This window comes from Megascapheus bottae, chromosome 6, assembly GCF_031878675.1.
Source record: "Megascapheus bottae isolate mThoBot1 chromosome 6, mThoBot2.hap1, whole genome shotgun sequence".
Classification (NCBI taxonomy): domain Eukaryota; kingdom Metazoa; phylum Chordata; class Mammalia; order Rodentia; family Geomyidae; genus Megascapheus; species Megascapheus bottae.
Window position 1 is genome coordinate 73,609,786 of NC_143514.1, and position 27,791 is coordinate 73,637,576.

A 27,791-nucleotide genomic window follows, 5' to 3' on the forward strand; every position below is an offset into this window, starting at 1 on the left:
GATAGAGCTCTACCACTTGAGCCTCAGCACCACTTCCAGCTTTTTTCTATGTATGTGGTGCCGAGGAATCGAACCTGGGTATTCGTGCATGCTAGGCAAGCACTCTACCACTTGGCCAAACTCCCGGCCCTTAAAGGCATTTTTATAACTTGCTCTCTATTCTTAAGGGGACTAGGGTTAAGAATGAACTGGTGGTGATTCTTTTGCAGATCACAGTTCTGCAGCTCTCTGCACTCCTGAAACAAGCAGATTCCAGCAAAAGGAAGTTGACTCTGACCCGCTTGGCTTCTGCCCCAGTGCCTTTTACTGTACTGAGCCTCACTGGAAATCCCTGCAAGGAAGATTACCTGGCAGTGTGTGGGTTGAAGGTAAATCATGATCTAGAAGTGATTGCTTGAAGCTTTGTATTCTACTTAGCTGCTCTTCATTGTTCTAAGTACTGTTTCTTACTGACTCTTGATGAAAACTTAAATGCAAGAGAAATCTATCTTTTAGCTTCTGTGCTTCCAGATGGCTTCTGTGTTGTAAACAGTCTGTATTTTGGAAACCTGGCTATGTCATTGGACAGTCTTAAATACTATAAGAAAACTTCTCTAAAATGTCTAAAATGGATTAGCTGACTGTCAACATGATCTTTTCAACCACTGTGTTCTTCACTTGTGTCCAGGACTGCCACGTGCTTACCTTTAGTAGCTCGGGGTCGGTGTCTGATCACTTGGTGTTGCACCCGCAATTGGCAACAGGGAATTTCATCATCAAAGCCGTGTGGCTCCCTGGTTCACAGACTGAGTTAGCAATCGTCACTGCAGACTTCGTAAAGGTACAATTTTAGTGCTATCTTGATCTTCTTTGGCCTTTATTTATTTATGCCAGTCCTGGGTTTGAGCTCAGGGCCTGAGCACTGTCCTTGGACTTTCTCAAGGCTAGAGCTCTACCACTTGAGCCTCAGCACCACTTCTGGCTTTTTTTTTCTATGTATGTGGTACCGAGGAATCGAACCCCGGTCTTCATGCAAGCACTTTAACCACTAGGCCAAACTCCCGGCCCCTTTCTTTGGCCTTTAAATAATGGTCTTTGCTGTGTGCTAGCTTCTTTCAGAAATTAAAAAATAAAACAGCTAACATTGGTGGCTCCCATCTGTAATCCTATCTATTTTGGAGGCTGAGAATGGGAGGATAGTTGTTCAAGGACCAGCCAGGACAGAATAGGTCAAGCCTTCTTAATCCACAGCCAGGCATGTCGTGCATACATACTACACATACATTCTGTCTAGCTCTGTGGGAGGCCGAGATCGGAAAGCAGAAAAGTCTGCAAGATTCCATTTCCTCACAGGAAGCTGGGCGTAGTGCTTCACATCTGTCATCCACACGTGATGCTAAGCTTAAATAGGTGGACCACTCTTCAGGTCTGTACCTGAGCAGAAAGTAAGAGTTTATCTAAAAACTACCCAGCATGGCTGGGTGTTGGAAACTTAGGATGGTTGTTGTAGCTACTCAGGAGGCTGAATTCTGAGGGCCATTGTTCAGAGCCAGCCTATGCAGGACTGTGAGACCCTTATCTCTAGTTAACTACCTACTTCTTCCTCAGGCAGGTTTATCTTTTGGGCACCACAAGGCCTAACAATTAGTCAGTGCTTGTTGAAGAATGAGTGTATATTGTGCACCAGTTGCTGCTATCAGAATTCACCAGGATATTTGGGGATGGGACTGAATTTTGGAAACCGGCTATGTTAATGGACAGTATTACCTTTATATACTCTTTCTTTCATGTGGTAGATTTATGACCTGTCTGTTGATGCCTTGAGTCCAACCTTCTACTTCCTCCTGCCAAGCTCAAAAATAAGAGATGTTACCTTCCTCTTCAATGAGGAAGGGAAGAACATCATTGTGATAATGTCTTCAGCTGGATACATCTATACTCAGCTCATGGAGGAGGCCAGCAGTGCCCAGCAAGGACCCTTCTATGTCACAAACGTACTAGAAATCAATCATGAGGATCTGAAGGTTAGAACATGGATAACAATTCCTGTGTTTCTGTTCTTTCTTACTATGATGCCTCTGACTTGTTATTTAACAGCAAAAACTTTGGTCTGTCATGACCAAACTGATTCAACTTTGCTGTCTTCCCAAGGCATCTGTAAAATTTGCCCACAGGGCTCTTATGCTTATGAGAGTGAGAGTACCTAATTATGATTTAAAACTTATCCTCATACTTGGCAGTAAGAGAAATTAATGTACTGCATGTCTTTGCTTCTACAGGACAGTAACAGCCAGGTGGCGGGTGGTGGTGTCTCTGTGTACTACTCCCACGTGTTACAGATGCTGTTCTTCAGTTATTGTCAGGGCAAATCCTTTGCGGCCACCATCAGCAGGACCAGCATGGAGGTGGTGCAGCTGTTCCCTATCAACATTAAAAGGTGAGAATGAGTACTGAATGTCTGTCTTCCAGATACTCCTGATCAGCGGTGCTTTCCTGTGCAGTCCTCCTTCACTGATAAATAACAGGGCAGCGGGGGCAGCTTGGGATGCCTGGGTGGTTTGTCCTCTACTATGGTGACTCTAGTATGTAAGAGGTAGTTGGGGGTGGGCTGCTGTTACACAGAAGGAAAATCTGTAATTAGGGCGGCAAGTGTGATTGTAATAATTACCAGATTTTACAAATAATGCCCTTGAAGTTTCCCTCCTTGGGAATGTTGCTGTGAGGAAATTGAACATGGCATTAGTACTGGGGGTGGGAAGGGGACTGGATTTGAGTGGGGAAAGTAGAGACTTCTATAATCACAAATGAGGCTAGTGTGTTTTATTTAGAGATGAGGCGAAAGAGGATCAGGATTTCAGAATACTTTCTCTGACCTGACCTGGGAATTGCAATGAAATAACGTGGACACCAATTTGCATATGGATTGTTGTGCCTGGATATCTTTATGGATCATCAGCAGCTCCATGGCCCTGCTTAATTCACGGGGCACATAGGGTCACTGTTCCTCAGCCCATGACTGCATAGCAGTGGAGGTGCCAGGAGGAGGCCTTCTGGAGGCACATGTCAGAGTGTGCCACATGTCCTGATGGCTGAGGGTAAAAGTGACCTTGACCGGATATTGTTCTGAGATCCTTAACTAGAGGGTGTCCCATAGGTTTATTGGTAATACCCTAACTGTGGCCAATTTTGTTGTCTCCAGTTCCAACGGTGGCAGTAAGACTTCTCCTGCTCTCTGCCAGTGGTCTGAGGTGATGAACCATCCTGGCTTGGTCTGTTGTGTGCAGCAAACAACAGGTGTGCCCCTGGTTGTTATGGTGAAACCAGATACTTTTCTAATCCAGGAGATTAAGACTCTTCCTGCAAAAGCAAAGGTCAGTGCCAGATTTTCCCACTACTGTTTTCATGAACTTGGTATGCATATATAGTTCTAAAGCTATTGCATGTCTTTCAGCAGAGGCCTGTAAAGATTTTTCAAGGCATGTGTGGTGATGCACACCTGTAATCCTAGCACTAGGAGAGGTGGTGATAGAAGGATCATGAATTCCAGGCCAGCCTGAACACCATAGAGAGACCATGCATTAAAAAGCCTCTAAAACAAAAATAAATATTTTCTTCTAGATGCCTTTTCTTTTGTCACCTTCACTACCTAGCTAAGAAGCCAGTTGTTTTTCTGCTTCCTTTTTTTCTGATTCTGAGCCATGGGTGTGGGAAATGACCTCATCTTTTGTCTGCCTCTCCTAAGATCCAAGACATGGTGGCTATTAGACACACAGCCTGCAATGAACAACAGCGGACCACCATGATCTTGCTGTGTGAGGATGGCAGCTTGCGCATTTACATGGCCAATGTGGAGAACACTTCGTACTGGCTCCAGCCGTCCTTGCAGCCTAGCAGTGTAATCAGCATCATGAAGCCTGTTCGGAAGCGCAAAACTGCTACAATCAGTAAGGCCCCTCTCCAGATTACAGGAATGAGGATGATAGTGTCCTAAATAGCACAGCATAGGCGGTCAGAAGACTGGCTGTCCTACTTGCATACTTAAGAAAGTAAAAGCTGAGTGCGGTGGCTCACATTTGTAATCCAAGCTACTCAGGGGGCTGAGATCTGACGATCGAGGTTCAAAGCTAGCCTGGGCACAAAAGAACCTGAGACTCTTCCCCATTGAACCTCTAGAAAATGGAAAGTGGGGCTTGACTCGAGGGTAGGGCGGTAGCCTTGAGCTGAAGAGCTCAGGACAGGGCCCAGCCCAAGTTCAAGCCCCATGACCCACAAAAAAAAGGAAAAAAAAAAGGAAGTCAAAGCTAGAATTAGTCAGTTTCCTGAAAGCACGGGTCCACAGGACAAGTGCTTTTTGGCTGTTGGTGGCAGGGCAGAAGTTCTTTGGTGTCCCATGAAGTCTGATGTCTTCAGCCTTGTTTGAGGTATTTTCTTTCTGCGTTTCAAGAAAGCAGCTTGATTGCAGCCCAGGTATTGAGTGAAGAGATTACAGCTCTCTGAGCTGATGGTCTTAATCTTGGCTGATAGAGAACTCTTAAAGAAAGAGCAAGCGTGGATTTAGAAGTGAACTGGCTAAGCAAAGACCATTGCAGAAATCATTATATTACCTTAAATTTTTCTAGAGTTGATTTTTTTTTGCCAGTCTTGTGTTTTAGCTCAGGGCCTGAGCACTGTCCTTGGACTTTCTCAAGGTTAGAGCTCTACCACTTGAGCCTCAGGACCACTTCCAGCTTTTTTCTATGCATGTGGTACCAAGGAATCGAACCCAGGTCTTCATGCATGCTAGGCAAGCACTCTACCACTAGGCCAAACTCCCGGCCCCTAGAGTTGATTTTTGAGGTGATTTTGGAACTCATCTAGAGAGATGAGCTGTTAGGAAGTTCTTCCTATTGTTTGTTTTAAACAGAGGGCATTCTTATGAACTGTGCACCCAACACCAATACCAGATTTTGTTGAGCCACTCAGGAGCTGATGACATGTGAGCATGAAACAAACACTAGATTTCACTAGAAGGAGTAATGTGTGAGTGTGGGCTGTCTGGGTAGTCCTCAGAGTAGAGGCAGAGTTGCCAGAAATTACAGATGTCCATGATTTCTGAAAGATTGCTGTTCTTCTTAGCAACCCGCACGTCTAGCCAGGTGACCTTCCCCATTGACTTCTTTGAACACAACCAGCAACTGACAGATGTGGAGTTTGGTGGTAATGACCTCCTACAAGTCTACAATGCACAACAGATAAAGCACCGGCTGAACTCAACCGGCATGTATGTGGCTAACACCAAGGTGAGGACTGCACCAGTCTGGGTTCAATCTCTGGGTAGATAGATTTGTAAATAGAGCAGTTATTTGGCACATCTACTTTTAGAATGCATGTAGGAAATATAGAAAGCACAATTCTGATAAAATCACTCTTGAATAAATGCATATTCTCTCTCATCTGCTCAGAGATTCTGTTCCATCAGTCTAGATTTCTGCCATTATCCATGGGGTTAGTGTGCAGAGGGCAGAAAGAGATGGTTAATGCTGGGAAGAAGGATATCTGCAATAGAAAGGAATCCTTCCCTGCATATGTACTTTCCCTTGGAAACAAAAAAATCAGGAAGTTAAAAGAAGAATGGTCTTTGTAGGTTGCACAGCTGAAGCAGCATCCCAAAGGATTCAGATTGAAGTGGAGAACTTGTCTTGGTTTTCTGATAGGATCTTTTTGTCCCTGCAGCCTGGCGGCTTCACCATTGAGATTAGTAACAACAACAGCACTATGGTGATGACGGGCATGCGGATCCAGATTGGGACCCAGGCAATTGAACGGGCCCCATCGTATATTGAGATTTTTGGCAGAACCATGCAGCTTAATCTAAGTCGGTCACGCTGGTTTGACTTCCCCTTTACCAGAGAAGAAGCCCTGCAAGCTGATAAGAAGCTGAACCTCTTCAGTGAGTCCCTTACCCCCTGTTGTTTCTCCTTAAGACTATGGATTTGGAAGCTACTGGTCTGTGACCCTCCAGTGTTCTGAACCCCTGAACACTATTTTTTTGGGGGGGTGGCGGTTGGTCATGGGCTTGGACTCTAGTCCTGCGTGTTGCCCCTGAACTCTTCAGCTCAAGGCTACCACCCTACCCCTTGAGCCACAGGGACACTTCCGCTTTTCTAGTGTTTAATTGGAGATAAGTCTCTTGGTCTTTAGTGCCTAAGCTGGCTTTGAAGTGTGATCCTCAGATCTCAGCCTCCTGAGTAGCTAGGATTACAGACATGTCCCACTGCTCCTGGTTATGAACACTGTTTTCCTTAACCCTCACACTTTGTGGTCTCTTCCATCCAGAAACTTTGAGCTTCATCTGAGATGTAAAAGAAGCTTTGTGGGACTGAGAGTGTGGCCTAGTGGTAGAGTGCTTGCCTAGCATGCATGAAGACCGATTCCTGAGTACCATGCAACATAGAAAAAGCCAGAAGTGGTGGTGTGGCTCAAGTGGTAGAGCTCTGGCCTTGAGAAAGCCCAAGGACAGTGTTCAGGCCCTGAGTTTAAGCCCCAGGACTGGGGAGGGGATGGGGGAGGCAGTATTTGAGGGATGAAGTCTTATTTAAGAAAGGGGTTATGGGCGGCGCGGTGGCCCATGCCTGTAATCCTGGCTACTCAGGAAGCTAAGATCTGCAGATCAAGGTTCAAAGCCAACCCAGGCACAAAAGGAACTGAGACTTTGTTTTGCCAGTCTTGGGGCATGAACTCAGGGCCTGATCCCTGTCCTTGAGCTTTTTCTTCAAGGCTAGCACTCTACCACTTGAACTATAGCACCACTTCTGCCTTTTTTCTGTGTATGTGGTACCAAGGAATTGAACCTGGGTCTTTGTGCATGCTAGGCAAGTACTCTACAATTAGACTAAACTCCAGGCCTGGGACCTGAGACTGTTATCTGCAGTTAACCTCTAGAAAATAGAAAAAACAAAAAAGAAAGAAAGAGAGAGAAAGAGGTTATGGATTGAGAAAACTCAGTTAAGATATTTGGTTCTATGGTATTGAATCAGCATCTCTGGTGCACTACTTCCATGTTTAAGCAGTGGGGAGGCAAGAAGAGAGACTGGTAGTTACCAGGCTTTCTTTAAGCATGAAGGCCTCAGGTCACACATCTCTGAGATGTGTTTTGAAAGTCTTTGCTGTACCTTTGAAAATTTATAATTCTTTTTTTTTTTTTTTTTTTGCCAGTCCTGGACTTGAGCTCAGGGCCTGAGCTCTGTCCTTGGGCTTTCTCAAGGCTAGAGCTCTACCACTTGAACCATAGTGCCACTTCCTACTTTTTCTATGTATGTGGTACCGAGGAATTGATCTTGAGTCTTCATGCATGCTAGGCAAGCACTCTACCACTAGGCCAAAACTCCCAGTGCCTGAAAATGTATAATTCTTAGCGTTTGAATCGCTCGGCCTTATCTTCACATTGGTCACCTACTGACGATGTGAGTGTGTGGGATGTGAGCTTTGCATATAGGAAGTATGTAGAAACTTATGGGTGTGAGGAGTGGGGAATATCATACCCTGAGTACCAGAAGGCCCTGCCAGTAATGTTTAGGGTCTCTTCTGGTAGGGAACCTCATAGATTTTTGGTCTATCAAACTATTTCAGCATCAGAAATGCTGTTGATATCTCAACAGATAAAGTTCCTCTGTGTCTATAAAATTGATGTGATTCGTTCTTTACCTCACCTGGTCTGTTTGTGGCTTTGGAGAGGTGGTATGAGCCCTTTACTTCTGAAATGTGCTTCCTAAAGCTTTCTTTTGCTTACTGCAGTTGGTGCCTCAGTGGATCCAGCAGGTGTAACCATGATAGATGCTGTAAAAATTTACGGCAAAACTAAGGAGCAGTTTGGCTGGCCTGATGAGCCCCCTGAAGAATTCCCTTCTGCCTCTGTCAGCAACATCTGCCCTTCTAACCTCAACCAGAGCAATGGCACTGGAGACAGCGACTCAGCCACGCCTACCACGACCAGTGGCACTGTCTTGGAGAGGTACCAGTGCTGGCACGTTTGACTTTAGTTTCCACCATTTTCCACCTGCTGCTAGAGCTTCCTTTTGTCTAAGAGAGTTACCTTCTCTAATTGTCCCAAGTCTAGCCTATGATAGTCCTGTTTTCATGCAGCTTACCCGACATTCAGTGTCTCTTTAGAGTGTAGACAAAGTCTGGAAAGTGGGTTAAAACTGTGTGAAACCTTGGCCTGGGCAGAAGTGGACCACAAAATAGAAGGTGTTTAAAGTACAGTTTTCTAGATGAGGATTTAGCCTTGCTCGCCTGACAGGGAAACTTCCACCCTTCCACGCTGATGACATCATCTTCTCATCTTTATCTGTAGCAGCCACTTATGTAGTAATGACACTGTCAGCAAGACAGAGTGTAGTTTCCTTCAATCTCCCTACAGTGGCATTCTTAAGCTTGGCTTCTTTGTGCTGGGTAGCTGCTAGTTTGCCATGGTAAATGAAATAATTCATGATGTAAGATTGTAAGTTTCTTACATTGTAAGTCATAAAAATAACTGTGCTTGGAGTCACTGCACCCTACCAGCAGCCTCTTCACATCTTTCTCTCGCTTTCCCCCCTGCCCCCACACTCCTCATATATGGTTTGCTTAGGATATGTTTCCAGGTTTCTCTGAGCTTCACATTTTTTTCCTCTTTTTTTTTTTTTTTTTTAATTTGTTTTTGCTTCTTCCCCAAGTTCTGAAACTGAGTCCCTAACCAAATTGGATCGGTTAGTATGCCCTCTTTCTTTTCTCTGCACGAGTGCGTGTGTCAGAAAGCAGTGTATGCGATGGTGTGGCTTTGCTTCTGTTCAGAGTCCTGCTTCTTTCTGTTATGGTCATTGCATGGCTGCAGAGCTCTCCATGTGTAGAGTGGAGCATACTGAGTGCATCCTTGGTATTGGCTGTGTCAGACTCTCTTGGCTGTCTCCTCCTTACCCTGGTCCTCATTGCGCCCTCTCTAGAGTGAATGGGAAGGGGATGAGGGGTAGAGGGGCAAGCAAAAGCCCTGCCATTCATACCCATTAGAGATCTTGCTCTGTCCTCCTTTGTTCTGCTAAAGTTCCTCTTCCCTAGTTTTTTTATTGCCTTCCTCTACCCCTCATCCCTTTTCTTGCCAGCTACCTTTTCAATATTTTCCTTTCTCTATCAGGACCATAACTGCCAGGATGTTGGTCTTTTTGCTATGTCACATTTAATTCAAAGGAGTAAGCTTCGGGAGCATGTTACTTGTATTTTTTTAGTAGTTGAGCTTCTTCCCTAAGGGAGAATTGCTCCATTTTCTAAAGATGCTTTGTACTGCTCTTTGAATGCTAGCAAGTGGCATGCACCTAAAACTATAGCTTGTTCGCTCTCCCTTTCTTAGAGACTTACAGCAAATGCCTGGATGCAGTTTTTTTCAAGTTGTACATGAAAGCTAACCATAACTTTCCCAACATAAGGTGACGACTCTGGCTTTTCCCTGTGTCTCCCTTTGCCCATTGATCTTTGGGCACCTGAGCTTGTTTCCCACTGCGTCAAGACTGTTTAAGCCCATCTCAGTGATCCCTGCCACAGGCAGCAGAAGGAAGCACATTATCCTCTTTAAGGAAGAAAAGCCCTGTCTTTGAGTTTTGGATTATGAACATGGCCTCAGGTTGATTTCCAAGCAGAAGCCAGAGTTCTTCTGGCCTGTAACATAGGCAGCAATATGCATGGTGCCTGTGGCAGGTCTAATTGTGCTTTGATTTTGTATTTGGCATTCATTAGCTGTCCTCAAGGTCCTCACAACGATAGTTTGCTTAGGCTAAAGCAAGAGGCAGAGAGAACAGTTGTTATACTCAAGCCAGGTTTTCTGTCTCCCCAGGCTGGTTGTGAGTTCTTTAGAAGCCCTGGAAAGCTGCTTTGCTGTTGGTCCAATCATCGAGAAGGCAAGTTCTTCAAAGCACATGGGAGCATTTCTGAAGAGGCAGGAAGTCACTGAAGTTGTCAGAGGCTGGGTTGAATTTGAAGAACACTTGCGGTCTAATCTTGATTTGCAAAGAAGCGCCAGAGAAATTTTTGCCTTTAGGCCTCCTGTCCTGATTTTGGGGGGCTATAGTGAGACCTTCCATAGAGCAGGATGAGTGCTATTGCCCAAATACTATTCTGGGAGTTGGGAATGTGTATCCTACTTAGCTAGTGTTTTAGGGTGATTAGAACTTCTGAAACCTTTTTGTTTTTTTCTTGGCAGTCTATGGAGTATAACCTAGCTTTGGTGGCCTGGAAGGAAGGAAGGGAGGGAGGAAGGGAGGGAGGGAGGGAGGGAGGGAGGAAGGAAGGAAGGAAGGAAGGAAGGAAGGAAGGAAGGAAGGATGGATGGATGGGGAAAGCTGACTAGAGCGGTCGTTCTGCATTGAGTCGTTGGGATCAGTGGTAACCTTGCTGTCTTTTGCATCAGGAGAGAAACAAGAATGCAGCACAGGAGCTGGCCACTTTGCTGCTGTCGCTGCCAGCCCCTGCTAGTGTCCAGCAGCAATCTAAGAGCCTTTTAGCCAGCCTGCATACTAGTCGCTCAGCCTATCACAGCCACAAGGTAATTGTTCTCTCTCAAGAAGTCCTTCTATGGAAATAGGAATTGTAACCAGGCGCGGTAGCTCACATCTGTAATCCTAGCTACTCAGGAGGCTGAGATCTGAGGATCACAGTTCAAAGCCAGCCTGTGCACTAAAGTCCATGAAACTCTTATCTCCAATTTACCGCGAGAAAAGCAAAGCAGAAGTGGTGCTGTGGCTTGAGGGGTGGGGTATAGCCTTGAGCTGAAGAGCTCAGGGACAATGCCCAGGCCCAGAGTTCAAGCCCCATGACTGACCAAAAAAAAAAAAGGATTTATAGTTCTGATAGGAAATTGAATAAGTTGAGATTAAAACCTATTGTAAAGTTTCTCAGCGAAATTTATGAGCATAATCCAAACATTTTGCATCCTTTTCTGTAATAGACTTAGCATGACTTAAGAAAGAGGATGGAATGCCAAGTGTAGGTAGTAGCTTCTCCTTGGGTAAGAGTACAGAAGGGGGAAGTCACGTAGGAGGAAAAAGCTTCCTCTCAGCTTTGGGTCCATGTATAAACATACGGTTGTAAGGTGGTTGATTAATGGTAGTGGTAGCTTTTGGGGAGACTCTGAAGAGGAAAACTGGAAGAGAATGTCTCTCTGAAAGTGCACTTGCCAAAGGAGTTAAGTTGGTTCAGTTTATGTAGAGAAAAAAGATGACATTTTCGACCCAGGAGGAGAAGAGCTCTCAGAGAAGCTGTAATTCACATGCTTTGGGTTTTGTGCCTCTATTCTGTGAAACTGAGCATCATGAGGTTAGCCTTCTCAGGTTGCTAAGGAAAGGCCACTTGGAAGCATTGTCCTTGAATAATAGGAACTCAATATGGAAAATTTGCTGGAGCAAGAGGTCTGGACTGCTGTATGTAGCCCTGGAGATCATGCAGGTTCACAGCGATTTGTGTACATGACTTCTGACTTTAAAGACTAATACTTTCTGAATTCAGAAGTTTAAGATATTGTGCTGCTTTAGAGGTTTGTTTGTTAGGTAGTTGGTGGTAAGTAATGTGATCTCTTGAGAGGAGACAGCAATCCTGATGATGTACCAGCTTTCTCCTGTTCTTTGCTTTAGTGCTGAGCCCATGCTTGTGGTTGATCCTCTGTGATGCTGCTGTTTTATAGGATCAGGCCTTGCTGAGCAAAGCTGTGCAGTGTCTCAACACATCCAGCAAAGAAGGCAAGGACTTGGACCCTGAGGTCTTCCAGAGGCTGGTCATCACAGCTCGATCTATTGCCATTATGCGTCCTAACAACCTTGTCCACTTTACGGAGTCAAAGCTGCCCCAGATGGAAACAGGTGAAATAGGCCTCTGTGGCCGTGGTCCTGCAATCGGCTCAGTCCATCTTCTTTGTCCTATCTCATCCTCTTCCTATTATTGCTGGCTGCTAACTGACTTCATGTTCTGAGACGGGATTTTGCTCCCTGTTCTTTATACCATAGGGCCTTTGTCATCTGGATTTACCCCTTTAATCATTCTTAGGTTTAGTTAGTGTTTTGTATGTCAGATATAATCTGTCTCTAAACTTGCTATGTCTTATGGTCTTGAGAGTAAATGTAAAGCTTGATTGGCCCTGGTGCTTAGAAGCAGTTTTGTATTTTTAGACTATTTGCTTGCCAGTACTTAATTAATGTGTACAGTGGCCTCTTTTCAGTGCTTGATCCTGTTTTCACTTCTTATTGCATTGGCTGAGTCCTAAACCTGTTTTGCCATTGTCAAATAGAGTTTTCTGATGTTTTTATAATTCTCTATCTCTGTCCTGTTCATCCTTCTAACACTATAATCCTGAATTCATTCTTGAGGAATCTCAGATGTCCCAAGAGATTTTACAGAGAAAAGTTGGACTGGATTTCTTTGACTCTACTGTGAAGATCCTCATTGCTCCCCTTCCTATTGAATTCTAACACTCAATGTTTTCTGTGATATTCCTTTCCCAGACTGTTTTTTTCCTAGATGTGCCTGCTGGAATCTAGGGATAGTTGGCATATTGATTGGGGCCCCACTTGAAACTCCCTCCGCAGGCAAGCTTCCTTGACCTGAGTTAACCTTAAAACAAATTAAATTCTATCTTTGATTTACCATCGTTAATGATTTATTTCCCTTTCTGTAGAAGGAGTGGATGAGGGGAAAGAACCACAGAAGCAGACGGAAGGAGATTGCTGTAGTTTCATCACACAGCTTGTGAACCACTTCTGGAAACTCCATGCATCCAAACCCAAGAATGCCTTTCTGGCACCTGCCTGCCTGCCAGGTATCATGTGAAATGGAATGCTTAGTGCAAGTGACAGAAGTTCTTTCTACTTCCTTTGGAATTAAGAGTCTGTGAAATCAGTACATTGTTTCCTGTGAAAATTAGCATTATAATAGGGAATGGGGTTTCTTTACATTGTCTCTTCATGTGTCTTTACCTATCACATAAAGAAACACTTTGGTGTGTGAGTGTGTGTGTGTGTGTGTGTGTGTGTGTGTGTGTGTGTGTGTGTGTGTCTGCTTGGCCCCCCTCTCCCTCCCTCCCTCCCTCCCTCCCTCCCTCCCTCCCTCCCTCCCTCCCTCTCTCTCTCTCTCTCTCTCTCTCTCTCTCTCTCTCTCTCTCTCTCTCTCTCTCTCTCTCCTTCTGTCTCTCTCTTTCCCTCTCTCTCTCTCCCTTCCTCTCTCCCTCCCCCCCTCCCTCCCTCCCTGTTTTCCTTTCATTCTTTCTTTCCTTCTTTCTTTGTGGTCGGTTGTGCGACTTGAACTCTGGGCCTGGGCATTGTCCCTGAGCTCTTTAGCTCAAGGCTAGTGTTTTACTCCATGAGCCATAGCACCACTTCTAGTTTTCTGGTGTTAACTGGAAATGAGACTCTCATGGACTTTTGCTGGCTTTGAACCATGAACCTCAGATCTCAGTCTCTTGAATAGCTAGGATTATAGGCGTGAGCCTCTGGCATCTGGCTGTTCTTTTCTTTTTTTTTTTTTTTTTTTGCCAGTCCTGGGCTTGGGCTCAGGACTTGAGCACTGTCCTTGGACTTTCTCAAGGCTCGAGCTCTACCACTTGAGCCTCAGCACCACTTCCAGCTTTTTGCTATGTATGTGGGGTACCGAGGAATTGAACCCAGGTCTTCGTGCATGCTAGGCAAGTACTCTACCACTAGGCCCTGTTCTTTTCTTTTTTAATCTTGGTTCAAAACTACTAAACTAAGCTAAAATAAAAAAGCATGATCAAAGCCAGTTCCAAAGATAAACATTAAGCATTTTCCTGGAGAACAATTTGTTTCCAATATACTACTACCATGAGTGTTTTGACTTTTCACACTGCTATAAGTTTAGGTAAAAGAGGAAGAATCTGAATAGCAAAAGGGGGAAATTAGAATAACCCAGTAGTCATATTTGGAGAGTGGTGCCTGAAGCAGTAAACCCAAAAGGCTTATCAAGGTGATGTTTTATAGCCAGGTGCATGTTTGGGGAAAGTTGGGACATTTAGTCTTGGCTTGTTCTTCACATTTCCTTGTCTTGATATCCAGTCAGCCTTGCTTGCTGCTTAATTTCTGTCATTGAGGGGGCTATCTACCAGGGTGTTTGAGGACAGTAGGAGACTGAAAATAAAACCAATCACAAACAGTGCCGCCACAAATAATACCTACTGTGTGTGCTTTGTTGGCTTGTAGTGCTGTGTGTCTGCTTACTGGTCTTTGTTAGACTGACCTTTATGTGGGCTAACAGTTTGCACCATTACGTTTCTAAATGCTTCTACAGATTTTCAGATATTTTTCTTGCCTTTATTTAGGTCTCACTCATATTGAAGCTACTGTTAATGCACTGGTAGATATAATCCATGGCTATTGTACTTGTGAGCTGGACTGTATCAACACAGCATCCAAGATCTACATGCAAATGCTGTTGTGTCCTGTACGTATCACACAACCCCTATATGGCTTTCACCAGGCTGGTGGGGGGTGTCTGTAAATATTTCTAGTAAGTTGGCTAAACTAATTAAATGGGAAGATGATGGGGATTGTTTTGAATATTGGTAAAGGCTGTAGGAATAAAATCATCTTAACCTGCTGAACTAGGTTAGCTAGTTTGCTGACTTCCCAATATGTATGTAAGGGACTCACCAAGGAAGAAAAGCATTAGAGTTGGCTTAATGAATAATGTTTGTGATGGTTTCATCATGACTATTTCCTTTTAAACTTTAGGATCCTGCTGTGAGCTTCTCTTGCAAACAAGCTCTAATTCGAGTCCTGAGGCCCAGAAACAAACGGAGACATGTAACATTGCCCTCTTCCCCTCGAAGTAACACTCCAATGGGTAATTTGAGGTCTGGGTTTAGTCTGGACTCTGTGATGAGTTAGGGGGCCTGGTTGGGGGCAGAGGAATAAAGGCCTCATGTCAGGATATGCTATATCTATTGACCAATGCCAATGCACGCTCTCTCTGTCTCTCTCTCTCTCTGTCTCTCTCTCTCTGTCTTTCTCTCTCTCCCCGGTCTGTCTATCTGTCTATCTATCATTTCATAAAGAATTTAAGATATATAAAAAGGTATATAGCGAGCAGAATAATGAAGCCAAAGCCACGGGAAATAAAGGTACATTAGTTTATCTATATAAAGTTTGGGATATAGAGTATCTGTTTCACTAGGTGATGGATAATCTGCATCATACCCATACAGGATGGATCTATTTAGCTGACTCTTCCTAAGAATAGAGCAAAAACATCCTAAGAATAGTTACAAAAATCCAAGTGACCAAACACAAAGCTGTTGTTTTAGGATAAAAATACATTTCCTGGTACAAAAATCTTGATTAAGGATTTGTGTTATCATCAGCTGGGCGAACTGTGAATGAACTTTAAATACAATAAGATTGCTAGCAAATTTCACAATTTCCACTTGTAATATAGCTGAACCACAGTCAAGGACCCCATCATACAGAGGAAGAGAAATAAGTGCAAGTAATTTACTAGTAATTTGTTTAATGTTTCATATATATATATAATATATATTAACATGTAGTCTATGTACAAACTATTAGTAAAACATTTTGTGCTTCCTAGTACTGTCTTTGAAAGCCAGTGTGTATTTCGCGCTGGTGTCATGTCTCCACTTGATAATCCCGTTTAAAGTGCTCAGTAGCCTCATGTGACTTATTGTATGGGACAGTGAATATCTGAAGTAGGTATATGACCATGTAATGAAGAGATACTCTTCGCCGAGTAAAATTTATCTAAGCTTTCACGAAAAATAGTTTGTGGTTTTTATCACTGGCAAGAGCCTACAGCACAACTTTGTACTGCTCCTCACTACATAATTGTAATGGTTTAAAAATCCAGTGCATGGATGGAAGATGAGGTCCGCGTTCTCTCTGATAGTTGGGACTCTCACTGGCTTTTGCCTTAGAGGAAGACTTTTCCATCTTCCTCCAGAGAGAAAAGTTTCCAAGTAGGACCTATGGATGGTTTCACATTTCACCTCTGATTCTTCAAACAATTATGTAGAGTGGAAGTTTCACTGATCTAGTTGCTTTAGCAAAAAGTGAAGTACTATAAACAGCAAAATATCTCAATCATATTTTTTTTCTGGAATATCCAGAGTCTCCAGAGAATTGGTGGGCGCTTATAGAGCCTGTTGTATGGGAATCCCTTAGAATTCAAAATTGTTTGCTTACTTTAATAATTTGTTGGTCAGAGTCACTGTACCATTCGTCATCTGGAAAATGGATTCCTGTGGAGAATGATTCTTCGAGGTGTGAGAAGCAGGAGAACAAGGTTTCTAGGCTTAGCACCCTGGAGTTGTGCCTTAGAAGCACAAGATGCTGGTTTTGGCTTTTCTTGGGCTTAGCTTGCTATGTGATGTATCTCAGCATGTGTCATGAGAGGAAAGAGCAAGCACTTCAGGTGACTGGGGTTTCTTTGACTTAGGAGATAAGGACGACGACGATGACGATGATGCAGATGAGAAAATGCAGTCCTCAGGGATTACCGATGGTGGTCACATCCGTCAGGAAAGCCAGGAACAGAGTGAGGTGGACCATGGTGATTTTGAAATGGTGGTGAGTCTGTTAGGAGGAGAGGGGAGGAGGAGTTCAAACTCCCCCACTCTAGCTCTTAGCTTCCTAAAATTACCATTTGCTGTGGGACACTGACAGAGCTTTCTCTCTGCAGTCTGAGTCAATGGTTCTGGAGACAGCCGAAAATGTCAACAATGGCAACCCCTCTCCCCTAGAGGCCCTGCTGGCAGGTGCAGAGGGCTTCCCGCCCATGCTGGACATCCCACCTGATGCAGATGATGAGACCATGGTTGAACTAGCCATTGCCCTGAGCCTGCAGCAGGACCAACAAGGTAGAAGACAATGCCAGGAACGCAGTGACCATGGGCCTTACACAGGAAAGAGAGTTTGGCAGTTACTGATACCCACCTGACTTAGTTTGTCCCCAGATTTGGGGAGAGGTTGATCTGGGTGAGAGCTGTTCAGAGGTACAGGTGGAGAGTGAGAGGGTCTGTTTTGGGAATTGTGGGCTAAGGAACCAATCTCATAGCTTCTTTTAGTTTGATCTTCTTTGATGAATTTCTTCAGAATCTGTTTGATTCCTTGGGCCAGTATCCTCCCTGAGCCGAAGGATGCATTTCCTGTCTGACTAACCTTGGTGGGTGAACAGCAATGGCTGTTGATTAACTTCCTTGCTTGAGGGGGTCACATGCTGGTGTTCAGTTGGCCAAAGCAGTGCTGTGGAGAGGGTCTGGAGGGGATGTTGTGCTCACTCTCCACTTGTTTCCCAGGCAGCAGCAGCAGTGCCCTGGGCCTGCAGAGCCTGGGACTGTCCGGCCAGGCACCCAGCTCTTCCTCTCTGGACGCAGGAACCCTCTCTGACACCACAGCATCAGGTAACTGTCCACAGCAAGGAGCATGGCTCAGAGTCCCAGGACCCTCAAGCCTTGTTTCAAACGCTGTGAGAGTATAATGGGCAGCTGCTTTAGACAGGCCATCTGGAATTCCTGCTTCTGCCGTGGCTGTAGACATATGAGTGTCGAAGGAAAGCTCTGGGGTTTGGTAATGGCACTCATGGCTCTGCTTTCTCACACTTTGCATGCTGCCTGGCTTCAGCTAATTTCCCTGGTGAAGTCCACAGAATAGCTTGTAGGCTGACTAGCTATAGGGCTTGTTATAGAATTCTGTATTCTTTGTAAGAGCTTTAGACATATTAAAAGGGAGACAAGACTTAGATTTCATATCTTTTAAATTGTCTTCATTTAAAAGTAAAAATGAGGTTGTAAGCAACGTGGGCATGCATTAGAATTCTTAGACAGTGTGGCTAACTATCAGGGACCTGCAAGCTTGAGAAGTTGGGGTTTTGTGGACAACTAAAATCCATAGAAAACCTTCAGAACTCATTTTGTCTTTACATTCAATCTATTTCATAATCTGTTAGGAAATAAAGTGGGGTGTAGGAGGATGGCACACCTGAGAAATCCACTGGAAAATCAGCCCCCAAGTAATTTAAGGGTTGATTTATATATGCTTATTCAGAATGCATCTGTTTATTTCTTTTCTTTTCCGAGTTTTACCCTGGATAGATAAGAAAGAGCAAGAGTGTCCCCACCTGCTGCCATGGCTTGTTGCTTTTTGAGGTCTCTTGAGTTGCTGTCATTTCAAGCTTTGAGCTATCTGTTGTGCTGTGCTGGTTGTATTTGTGTCTTGCTCTTTTGGCTGTCATGGCTTTCCTCCCCTGTGTCTCTCATCCAGCGTTTTCCTCCTGTCTCAGCTCAGCCCTGATCCTGGATGCTGTGGCTGTCTCTGGGGAATTTCCTTGCTTCATTATTAGCATCTGATGAGGATGATTAGTAGGTGTGAAATTTCCCAGTGAGCTCCCTTCTGGACTATTTGATAAAACAAACAGCTGACTCAAGAGCTCATGATAAGTGATTTCCCCACATTAGCACAAATTGACTAATTGCAAAACAAATCTCATTAAAATTCTGAGTTCTATGCTTTGAATGGCAATGGCTAGTTTCAGATCTCTCAGTAGGTGTCAGTAACACCTAGACAATGGTAACCATGAAACAGCTAGAAAACTCAACATCCATGTCATCTCTTCTCGCTGAATCTCTGCACCGCAATGTAACGGCGAAGGAAATGCCCAGTGAACTGGGTTTTCACTTCTGTCTAAGTACTGTTTGCAACGCACCTTGTGTAGTGTTTGTTCCTGTTAGTGATTGACCGGCAAAGCGAATCTTTCCTTTTTTCCTCTGACCACAGGATGTATTAACTGCACTGTGTCTTCTGCACTGTGTAGTTTGATGTCTTCCCCCAAGGCGAGGTTTTTACCTGTAACAGCTCTCGTTACTCTCTTAGCTCCAGCCTCTGATGATGAGGGCAGCACAGCAGCGACTGATGGCTCCACCCTGCGGACCTCTCCTGCCGACCATGGTGGCAGTGTGGGCTCAGAGAGCGGGGGCAGTGCAGTGGACTCAGTGGCTGGCGAGCACAGTGGTAATGTGCCTGGGGCATTGTGGTCTTCTTGGGCAATGGGGTAGTGACAAGATAGGATGAATGAATGCCTGGGCCTTTCATTGCTTCCAGCAGCTAGAAGCTTAAGGATTCGCTGTAAGTCTGAAGATCATTTCATGTCAACCTTAGAGTTTCAAGGTTCTGGGATAGAGCTTGAAGCACAGTGGGTCTGGTAATTATGTTAATGGAATTGTAACTAATGTAATAGAAGCCGCTGTCCTTACTCTGTAACTACTGGGAGAAAAGTGTTCTTGGGTAGTCCTGTTAATGATCTAAGTATTAACCTAGCAGCCACCCTGAAGTTATGAGGCGAGACCTCTGACATAAGGGACCCTGACAGCTATTACAGTTGACCTTCGCAGTTGGTCTGTAGATAAAAATTGGTTGTGAAAAATTTTATGAGCTCTTGAGATTAGCTGAAATTCCCATAAGATAGAAGTTTATCAGTGGCTGGGATTAATTTTGTTCTTGTGGGTGAGGAGAATGATTTAACATAGTGTGCAGGGGCCAGAATTGTTAACTTCACAGAGTAGAAAACAATGTTTATGTTACCAATTTTCTGCCACTATTGCTGGTTCATAGTGCTTTGGGAGTTGATTTGTGCTCTTTAACCATTGCCCTCTAGTGTCTGGCCGGAGCAGTGCATATGGGGATGCCACAGCCGAGGGGCATCCAGCTGGACCAGGAAGTGTGAGCTCAAGCACTGGTGCTATTAGCACAGCCACTGGGCACCAGGAGGGAGACGGTTCCGAGGGAGAAGGAGAAGGGGAAGCCGAAGGCGACGTCCATACCAGCAACAGGTCAGGATGGAGCATTCTCAGTTACCAGGCTTGTCTGCCTCCTTCTAGAAAGAGTCAGTGGAGTGGTAACAAAAGGGTATTTCTTTTGAGACATAAAGGCAACTAAGGCTGCCAGTTTTCTTCCAACTATTGCTGACTTCAGAGTGCATAGACCAGCCTACTTTGGGAGTTAGTATGTGCCCAGCCTCCCCTTCTCTTCCTGTTTTTTGCTTTTGCTTTTGGTGGAACTGGGTTTTGAAATCAGCCACCTTCAATCCTGATTTGTGCCTTTTAAACCATTTCCTTGTATTATCTGGCTTGTTTCAAACAATGGCAACGCCACAACAGAGGGGCACTTAGCTGGCTGTACTTTGAGACAGTGTATATCATATATATATATATATATATATATATATATATATATATATATATATATATATTGCCAGTCCTGGAGACTGGACTCAGGGCCTGAGAACTGTTCTTGGGCTTTCACAAGGCTAGAGCTCTACCCCTTGAGCCGCAGCACCACTTCCAGGTTTTTCTATGTATGTGGTACTAAGGAATTGAACATTGAACCCTGGTCTTGCTAGGCAAGCAATCTACCACTAGGCCAAACTCCCGGCTCTAAAATATAAATTTAAGCAGGGTTTCAGGTGAGAGTGAAGGGCACTTCTGTCTGGATTCCAGGGTAATTCATACCCATATCTGGCCGAAGGATACAACATTTTGACTTCTCAGAGCTTTTCAACTGTTTTACTACCTCAATTTTTTTTTAAAGCCATTTATCATGACAAACAAATCCATACAAGGAACTGAGAAGGCACCAAGGAGTGACATTCTTGGCTTGCTGATTTCCCACTCTTCGTCTTACTATTTGGACACTGAAGTGGAGGGGTCATAATAACAATAACAGCCACTCAACGAAACAAAAGTTTACTCTTGAAGAAAATTTGTTCCGGGCATGGTAGCTCATATCTGTAATCCTAACTACTCAGGAGGCTGAGATCTGAGGATCACAGTTCAAAGCCATCCTGGGCACTAAAGTCTGTGAGACTCTTATCTTGAAAATGGGAAGTGATACTGTGGCTTCAGGGGTAAGCCTTGAGTGGAAGACCTCAGGGACAACACCCAGGCCGAGTTCGAGCCCCCTGACTGATTGTCCTCCCTCCCCCCCCCAAATGGATGGAGTGAATATGTTCACCAAGAAAAAATGACTAGAAAAGTACAAGAGAAGCAAGAAAAACTTAGGAATGATACTAGTAGACTCGAACTCTAGATTCTTGGTGCTCTACCATCTTAGCCAGGCCTCTAATTCTGGCTTTTTGCTCTTTAATTGGAGATAGAAATCTTGGAATTTGTCATGAAAATTCTCAGATGTCAGCCTTCTTAATGGACTTATAGGTATGAATCATAGTGTCCACCTGGTTATTATTTATTTATTTATTTTTGCCAATCCTGGGGTTTGAATTCAGGGGCTGGCCTTGAGCTTTATCAAGGCTAGCACTCTACCACTTGAACCACAGCACCCCTTCTGGCTTTTTCTGTGTATGTGATAGTTAGGAATTGAACCTAGGACTTTGTGCATGCTAGGCAAGCACTGTACTGTACTGCAAGGCCACACTCTGCCCCCCCCCCCCCGCAGCTGAATTTTTAGAATAATAAAACTAAATTTTACTATTAGCCAGTTTTTTTAAAAAAAATGTGATTTGGGGGTAAAGTAAATGAAAGGAAATTATTTTTCTTTTTTTTTTTTTTTTTTTTGGTGGTGGGGGGCAGTCCCGGGGCTTAAACTCAGTCCTTTGGCCTTCTCACGACTAGAGCTCTACCACTAGAGCCACAGTACCACTTCCAGCTTTTTCTGTGTATGTGGTACTGGGTATTAAACCCTGGTCTTCATGTATGCTAGGCAAGCACTCTACCACTAGGCCAGACTCTTAGCCAAGGAAATGACTTTTTTGTTAGTTTCAAGAGTAGCATTTAAAAATTTGGAAAACCAGTGATCTAGTGTGATCTTATTTAATGTGTCTACTCTGCTGGTTTTCAGGGTTTCTTTCTGTGTACGTTTCTCATGTATAAACGCTCCAAATCTGATGGCCTTATTCCATCTTGGAGCCTGTTTTGTTTGGATCCTAAAGCTATTGAACAGCTGCTTTCATCTTGTATTTCCTCACTGGTACCTCATCTATCCCTGAGCAGTTTTTGTTTACTTACAGTCCCCATACAATTTGCAGTTTGCCTAGTTATTAATGGATATATTTGTGGCTTTTGTGTATTATTTCCTAAAGAACACTTACCTCATTCCTTTGAGTTCTTTTTGGAATGATGACCATTAGTAACCTGTGCTTTTTGAGGCCAGCCTGTGAAAAAGTTATTAAGACCCTCATTAACACAATGGGCTTGGAAGGGAATGCTTGTAATCCCAGCTATGTAGGAAATGCAGTTAGAAGGATTGGGGTTCAGCCTGGTGTAAAACTTTAGTCCCCACTGGAAAATTATTGAAGCAAAAAGATTTGAGGGACTGGGAATTTGGCCTAGTGGTAGAGTGCTTGCCTAGCATGCACGAATTGGCTGGCTCGATTCCTTGGTACCACATACATAGTCGGAAGTGTCACTGTGACTCAAGTGATAGAGTGTTAGCCTTGAGAAAGCCAATAGACAGTGCTTAGGCACTGACTTCAAGCTACAGAACTGACCAAAAAAACCAAAAGATTTAAGGATGTGACTCGAGTGATAGAGACAATAGGAAAACTTAGACCTTAGACAAAACATAACAGAAACAACTGCGTTCATTCAAATATTTGTTACTTTAAAAATATTTTAAAGGCTTGCTGGGATAGGTAGTGCATGAAAATGGCACATTTTAAATGTATATAAGAAGATATGTATCTTCTTTCTAATAGTCACTAAGATAAAGTGAGGCAGAAACAGTTGACTAATTATAAAAGTGAATCCATTAATTAATTTAACAACTTTATTGTTACTCTGCATGAGATTGTGAATTATATGACAGCCAGCCAGCTTGTCCAGAAAGGCACTGGATGCTGGGTAAGATAGGAGTAAAGAAGTGATGGGCCTTCTTTGGTACACAAGAAAAAGGAAAGGCCTGGTTCCAAGCAGCTGGACAACAGCACATTTGTTTGTACATAGGAGAAATCTGGGAAACAACTGGAGGCAGAACTTGTGTGGAAAGCCTAAACTATGACTGGATAAGCTGTGCATCAGGACAATTTTGCTCAATCCTTTTAATAAAGAGTGAACTTTCTGCTTCTACATTGCTGATAATGCTGTGTCTAAAAATCTTAAAAATCTTTTTGATTTGTGTGTGTCTGTGTGTGTATGCATAAACACGCACATGTACTAGTCCTGTTATTTGAACTCAGGGTCTAAGTAATATCCAGAGTTTTTTGCTCAAGGGTTAGTGTTCTGCTACTTGAACCACACCTCAGCTTCTGGCTTTTTGGTAAGTAATTGAGATAAGAGCCTCACAGACTTCTGCCCAAGTTGGCTTCAAACTTCATTCCTCAGATCTCAGTTTCCTGAGTAGTTAGGATGACAGCTATGAGCCACTAGCACCCAGTATCTTGTCGACTTTTGGAGGGACAGGGTCTTAGTATGTAGTCTTGGATAGCCTCAAATACTTCATGTACACCCACACTCAGATTTAATATCTTTATTCTAGGATTATTCAGCTCTTCAGTACAGGAGGAAAGAATAAAAGCTGGTTCTTGTGTGTATAACAATAAATGTTTTATATTTTCCTTGGCATTTTAGGCTACACATGGTACGCCTGATGCTGTTGGAAAGGTTACTGCAGACCTTGCCCCAGTTACGAAATGTTGGAGGTGTCCGGGCCATCCCGTACATGCAGGTATCCTTCCATCTCCTGGGTCTACTACATTACACTTGGGCCATCCTTAAGCAATACATTATCTATCTGGTGACTCAGAAGGACTGAAGTTAAGTCACAGAAGGCTGCAAACATAGCCTTTCAGGTGATGAAGACTAAGGGTTGGAGAATTATTTTTAAATGCTCAAAGTAATCTAGCTTGTTCTTGACAGATGCAGGAATGAAAGTTTACTCCTGAGACTCATCATATATTGTCTCCCTAGTTCTTAATTACTAGAGTGTGGTCTAGTTGCTATTCCTAGACTAGTTCCCTTCCTTGAAAGTTAAATTACTCTTTGATTCTAAGCTCAGCACACTACCCTATTAAGCTACTTAGGTTAGTCAATTCATTCTGCAAAGTTCTTGCAAAACCCTTTGAGTGCTGCCAGGAATGGCAAAATTTGATTCTTCTGACTGGACCCTATAGCTTGAAAAACCTGAAACTTCTGACACACTGCCAGTGTGATTGGCAGAACAGTCAGAAAATTGAGATGTCTTCATGTGCACTTGCATTTTTAGAGTCACTTTTTTTTTTTTTTTTTGGTGGGTCATGGGGCTGGAACTCTGCCTGGGCACTGTCCCTGAGCTCTTCAGCTCAAGGCTACTACTCTATCCTTGAACCAAGCCCCACTTCCCATTTTCTAGAGGTTAACTGGAGATGAGAGTCTCAGGTCCTTTTATGCCTGGGCTGGCTTTGAACCTTCATTCTCAGATCTTAGCCTCCTAAGTAGCTAGGATTGCAGGCGTGAGCCACCATGCCTGGCTAGAGTCACTGTTCTTTAGAAAATTGGCTTCCATGTTTTCTGTCTTCAGGTCATTCTGATGCTCACTACAGATTTAGATGGAGAAGATGAAAAAGACAAGGGAGCCCTGGACAACCTTCTCTCCCAACTGATTGCCGAACTGGGTATGGATAAAAAGGTAAGTTTGGAGGGTTGTGAGGTTATTTCAAGGTGGGCTTGGCCCAGCTCCTCAGGGTCCCACTCATCTCTTAGGGGAGCGTCACCTAGTTTGGGGGTACCATCCACTGAATGCTTCCAGTTCTGTTGGTTCAACACAACTTGAGTTTGGTGACTACCTTGGCCTAGGCATATTTTGAGACCTGAGTATAGATGACAGACAAGACAATCTCTGTCCTCATGAACCTTTGTGGTGAGGTAGAAGCATTAAATTGGCTGTGTTCTTTTACTGTGGCCTTCTGAGTGTTGTAGGCTCGCTCAGGTATACACTTCTGGGTACACTGGCACTTTTTGTTTCTTGTTCCCCCTGCGAAACACATGGGGCTGATAGGCTTGAGGAAATCTTGTTGAGAGGTTGTGTCAAGCTTAAAGGAAGTATAGAAGTCTGAGCTCTGCTTCTGCCTGCAGGATGTCTCCAAGAAGAATGAGCGCAGTGCCTTGAATGAAGTCCATTTGGTAGTGATGAGACTCCTTAGTGTCTTCATGTCCCGCACAAAGTCTGGATCCAAGTCTTCCATATGTGAGGTATGTTTGCTTTGAGCTTATGGGTTTGGGGGAAGGTAAGAGGATTGATTGGTGGGTTCAGAGTAGAGAGCAGAGGTAACAGTCCTCTGTGAGCATCTGGCCACTGTTGCCCAAGGGGAGTTAGAGTCTAAGCTGCCGTCTCTTCAAGAGCAAAACTTCCCCCTTTGTTAGAATCCCTTCCAAGCCTGAGTCTTTACCAACAATCCCTCCAATGGAGGGGTTAAAGGGTTTGGAAGTTCTTTATTGAAAAGCAAGGTCCTGTTCTGCAAGGCACAGAGTGGCTAAGAGGATTCCCCTAGTGTCTGTTGCTATAAGGTATGGAAATAAAGCCGAGAGAAAGCAAAGTGTGTGTGGTGAAAGGAGATTAGCACAAAGCAGAGAAGGTGGAATGGAGGCTGAACTGCATCCAATCTTAATGAGCTTATGCGCTGTGGGGTTTGCTGGGATTTGCGAGGCTCTCTAATGGTCTTATTTACAGTAGCTTTTCTCCTCCTTTTCATGCATGTGATCACTCACCCCATCTCCTTTGGAAGCTAGTTCTTTGGGAGGAGTCCTACTGGGAGGGTAAGGCTGCTTAGAAGTACCTTCTTGAGGAGAGGGTCTTTCCTCATTGCCCAAGGAAGAGAAAAGAACCCAGCCTTCTGGGAGGAAAAGGTGGTCCTTACCTCCCTGGCATGTTGGTAGAGATGAACTTGAGGTAGAGATGAGCTTGAACATTTTCAGTGCAAGAGTGATGAATTCACTCACATAGTAGCTTGTTTTCAGACTATTGTGATAACATTTCCTACCCCTTTTCACCCAACCAGATTTTGGTTTTCACAAGACATTCTTGCCTTCTCTGTGTGTATTTTCTTTCTTCTAGTCATCTTCCCTCATCTCTAGCGCCACGGCTGCAGCCTTGCTGAGCTCAGGGGCTGTGGACTATTGCCTGCATGTTCTCAAGTCACTGCTCGAGTATTGGAAGAACCAACAGAATGATGAAGAACCTGTGGCCGCCAGCCAATTGCTGAAACCCCACACGACTTCATCCCCTCCTGATATGAGCCCATTCTTTCTCCGGCAGTATGTGAAGGTGAGGTCTTTCCCCAGTCAAAGGAGTGCTCCTGGTACTCCTCCTGAGCATTCAGCCCTCCGGATAAATAAAGCTGGAGGAGCTCAGTGTGAGGAACCGAGTGCTTTGGGGAAGTTTAATCTTGGCATGATTTAATAAATGCCCACTCAGCTAAGAGTATGACTCCTGCCTTTTTGTAAACCTAAGGAAGTAAGCAAATTAGTCATCTTACTTTACATGGAACTCTTGAAAAAAGATGAGATTACACAGGTGACTTCAGCCGTATGCGCCCTATCCTCATATGTATGTACATATTTGCCTGCTGTCATAAAAGGAAAACCCTCGGTTATGCTGGTTAGGATGAGCCCACAAACCAGGCCTACCCAGTGTTCTTACATTCCAGCCATGAAGCATGGAGAAGTTCTGCTTAACCTCAATATCTGTCTCTTAAAATGAGCATACAGTGCTGCCTGTGCAGAAAAGTTTTGAATTTAGGAAATGGAATGCATTTCTCATAGAAAATCAGGAATCTTTACTACTACTATTTCCAGGGCTTTTTTTTGGTCAATATAGAACTGATTTCTGTATATGCAGAAGTACTATTAACACAGTATCCAAGTGTCGTAATTTTTAGGGATAGCATAATCACATGCACTGTAATCACTGCATGAAGGATTTAAGTCAGCAGTGGCTTTGAATGGAGCTCTTTACCAACTCCAATACGTGGAATGCCTAGTGAGCACCACACAGGCTTGTTTTCCTCTTTGAGGTCCCAGGTTCACATAGATGTTCCTCTTTCAGGGTCATGCTGCTGATGTGTTTGAGGCCTATACTCAGCTGCTTACAGAGATGGTCCTGCGGCTACCATACCAAATCAAAAAGATTGCTGATACCAGTGCTCGAATCCCCCCTCCTGTCTTTGATCACTCGTGGTTCTATTTTCTCTCAGAGGTGAGTGAAGGCCTGAGTACTGTGCTTCTTCGGGAAAAGACACATCTGCTGTCACTTGTTTCCTACTTTCAATGTAGAGCCCTTCTGCTTGTTTGTTGAGGTCATGATCCCACCCTCTGGCACCAGCTGTATGTATCTGCTGCTAGATCAGGATCCATTTGGCTGTAGTTTGTGACTCTGTCCACCAAGTCTCCCTCACAGGGTAGTGATGATGATGATGATGATGATGATGATGATGATGATGATGATGATGTGTGTGTGTGTGTGTGCGTGAGAGAGAGAGAGAGAGAGAGAGAGAGAGAGAGAGAGAGAGAGAGAGAGAGAGACTGTCAGGCTGACAGGAAGACAGAAGGCAAGCTGCAGGGGATTGGCGAAATATCTGGATACCACCACTAAGATAGAAAAGGGAATCCTGGTAACAGCCTGGTAGGGCAAGGGAGGCCCCGGGGTATCTGGGCTGCTCTCTACAATGGAGCTACTGGTGCTACCTCCTTTGCCCTCTCAGGATGTGTTGTGTAGATTCAGGGACACCCAAAGAAGCTGCTGGTTAGAGCTGACTGCAGCTATCTTGTGAATGTTGCTAGAGCTACAGATAGAACAGCAATGAGCCCATAGCTC

General features: G+C 44.1%; 1 protein-coding gene across 4 annotated transcripts in view; it reads left to right on the top strand.

The window, feature by feature from the left end:
• The window catches only part of Ubr4 (ubiquitin protein ligase E3 component n-recognin 4), a 129,448-nt gene that overhangs the window by 53,339 nt on the left and 48,318 nt on the right, over positions 1-27,791 (top strand). The window contains exons 41-68 of one of the 4 annotated variants that reach the window (XM_090335707.1): positions 210-368; positions 668-820; positions 1,776-2,003; positions 2,259-2,416; positions 3,179-3,350; positions 3,722-3,923; positions 5,095-5,258; positions 5,692-5,908; positions 7,753-7,969; positions 8,673-8,705; positions 9,821-9,884; positions 10,394-10,528; positions 11,663-11,837; positions 12,477-12,560; positions 12,650-12,790; positions 14,303-14,424; positions 14,715-14,826; positions 15,038-15,103; positions 16,435-16,565; positions 16,678-16,855; positions 17,294-17,398; positions 18,867-19,004; positions 19,648-19,822; positions 23,573-23,669; positions 24,501-24,608; positions 25,055-25,171; positions 26,034-26,243; positions 27,024-27,173. In XM_090335707.1, coding sequence (XP_090191833.1) covers positions 210-368; positions 668-820; positions 1,776-2,003; positions 2,259-2,416; positions 3,179-3,350; positions 3,722-3,923; positions 5,095-5,258; positions 5,692-5,908; positions 7,753-7,969; positions 8,673-8,705; positions 9,821-9,884; positions 10,394-10,528; positions 11,663-11,837; positions 12,477-12,560; positions 12,650-12,790; positions 14,303-14,424; positions 14,715-14,826; positions 15,038-15,103; positions 16,435-16,565; positions 16,678-16,855; positions 17,294-17,398; positions 18,867-19,004; positions 19,648-19,822; positions 23,573-23,669; positions 24,501-24,608; positions 25,055-25,171; positions 26,034-26,243; positions 27,024-27,173 — 4,011 coding nt within the window. The remainder of the gene's footprint in view (positions 1-209; positions 369-667; positions 821-1,775; positions 2,004-2,258; positions 2,417-3,178; positions 3,351-3,721; positions 3,924-5,094; positions 5,259-5,691; positions 5,909-7,752; positions 7,970-8,672; positions 8,706-9,820; positions 9,885-10,393; positions 10,529-11,662; positions 11,838-12,476; positions 12,561-12,649; positions 12,791-14,302; positions 14,425-14,714; positions 14,827-15,037; positions 15,104-16,434; positions 16,566-16,677; positions 16,856-17,293; positions 17,399-18,866; positions 19,005-19,647; positions 19,823-23,572; positions 23,670-24,500; positions 24,609-25,054; positions 25,172-26,033; positions 26,244-27,023; positions 27,174-27,791) is intronic. The other 3 variants (XM_090335709.1, XM_090335708.1, XM_090335710.1) reach the window with 3 other exon arrangements.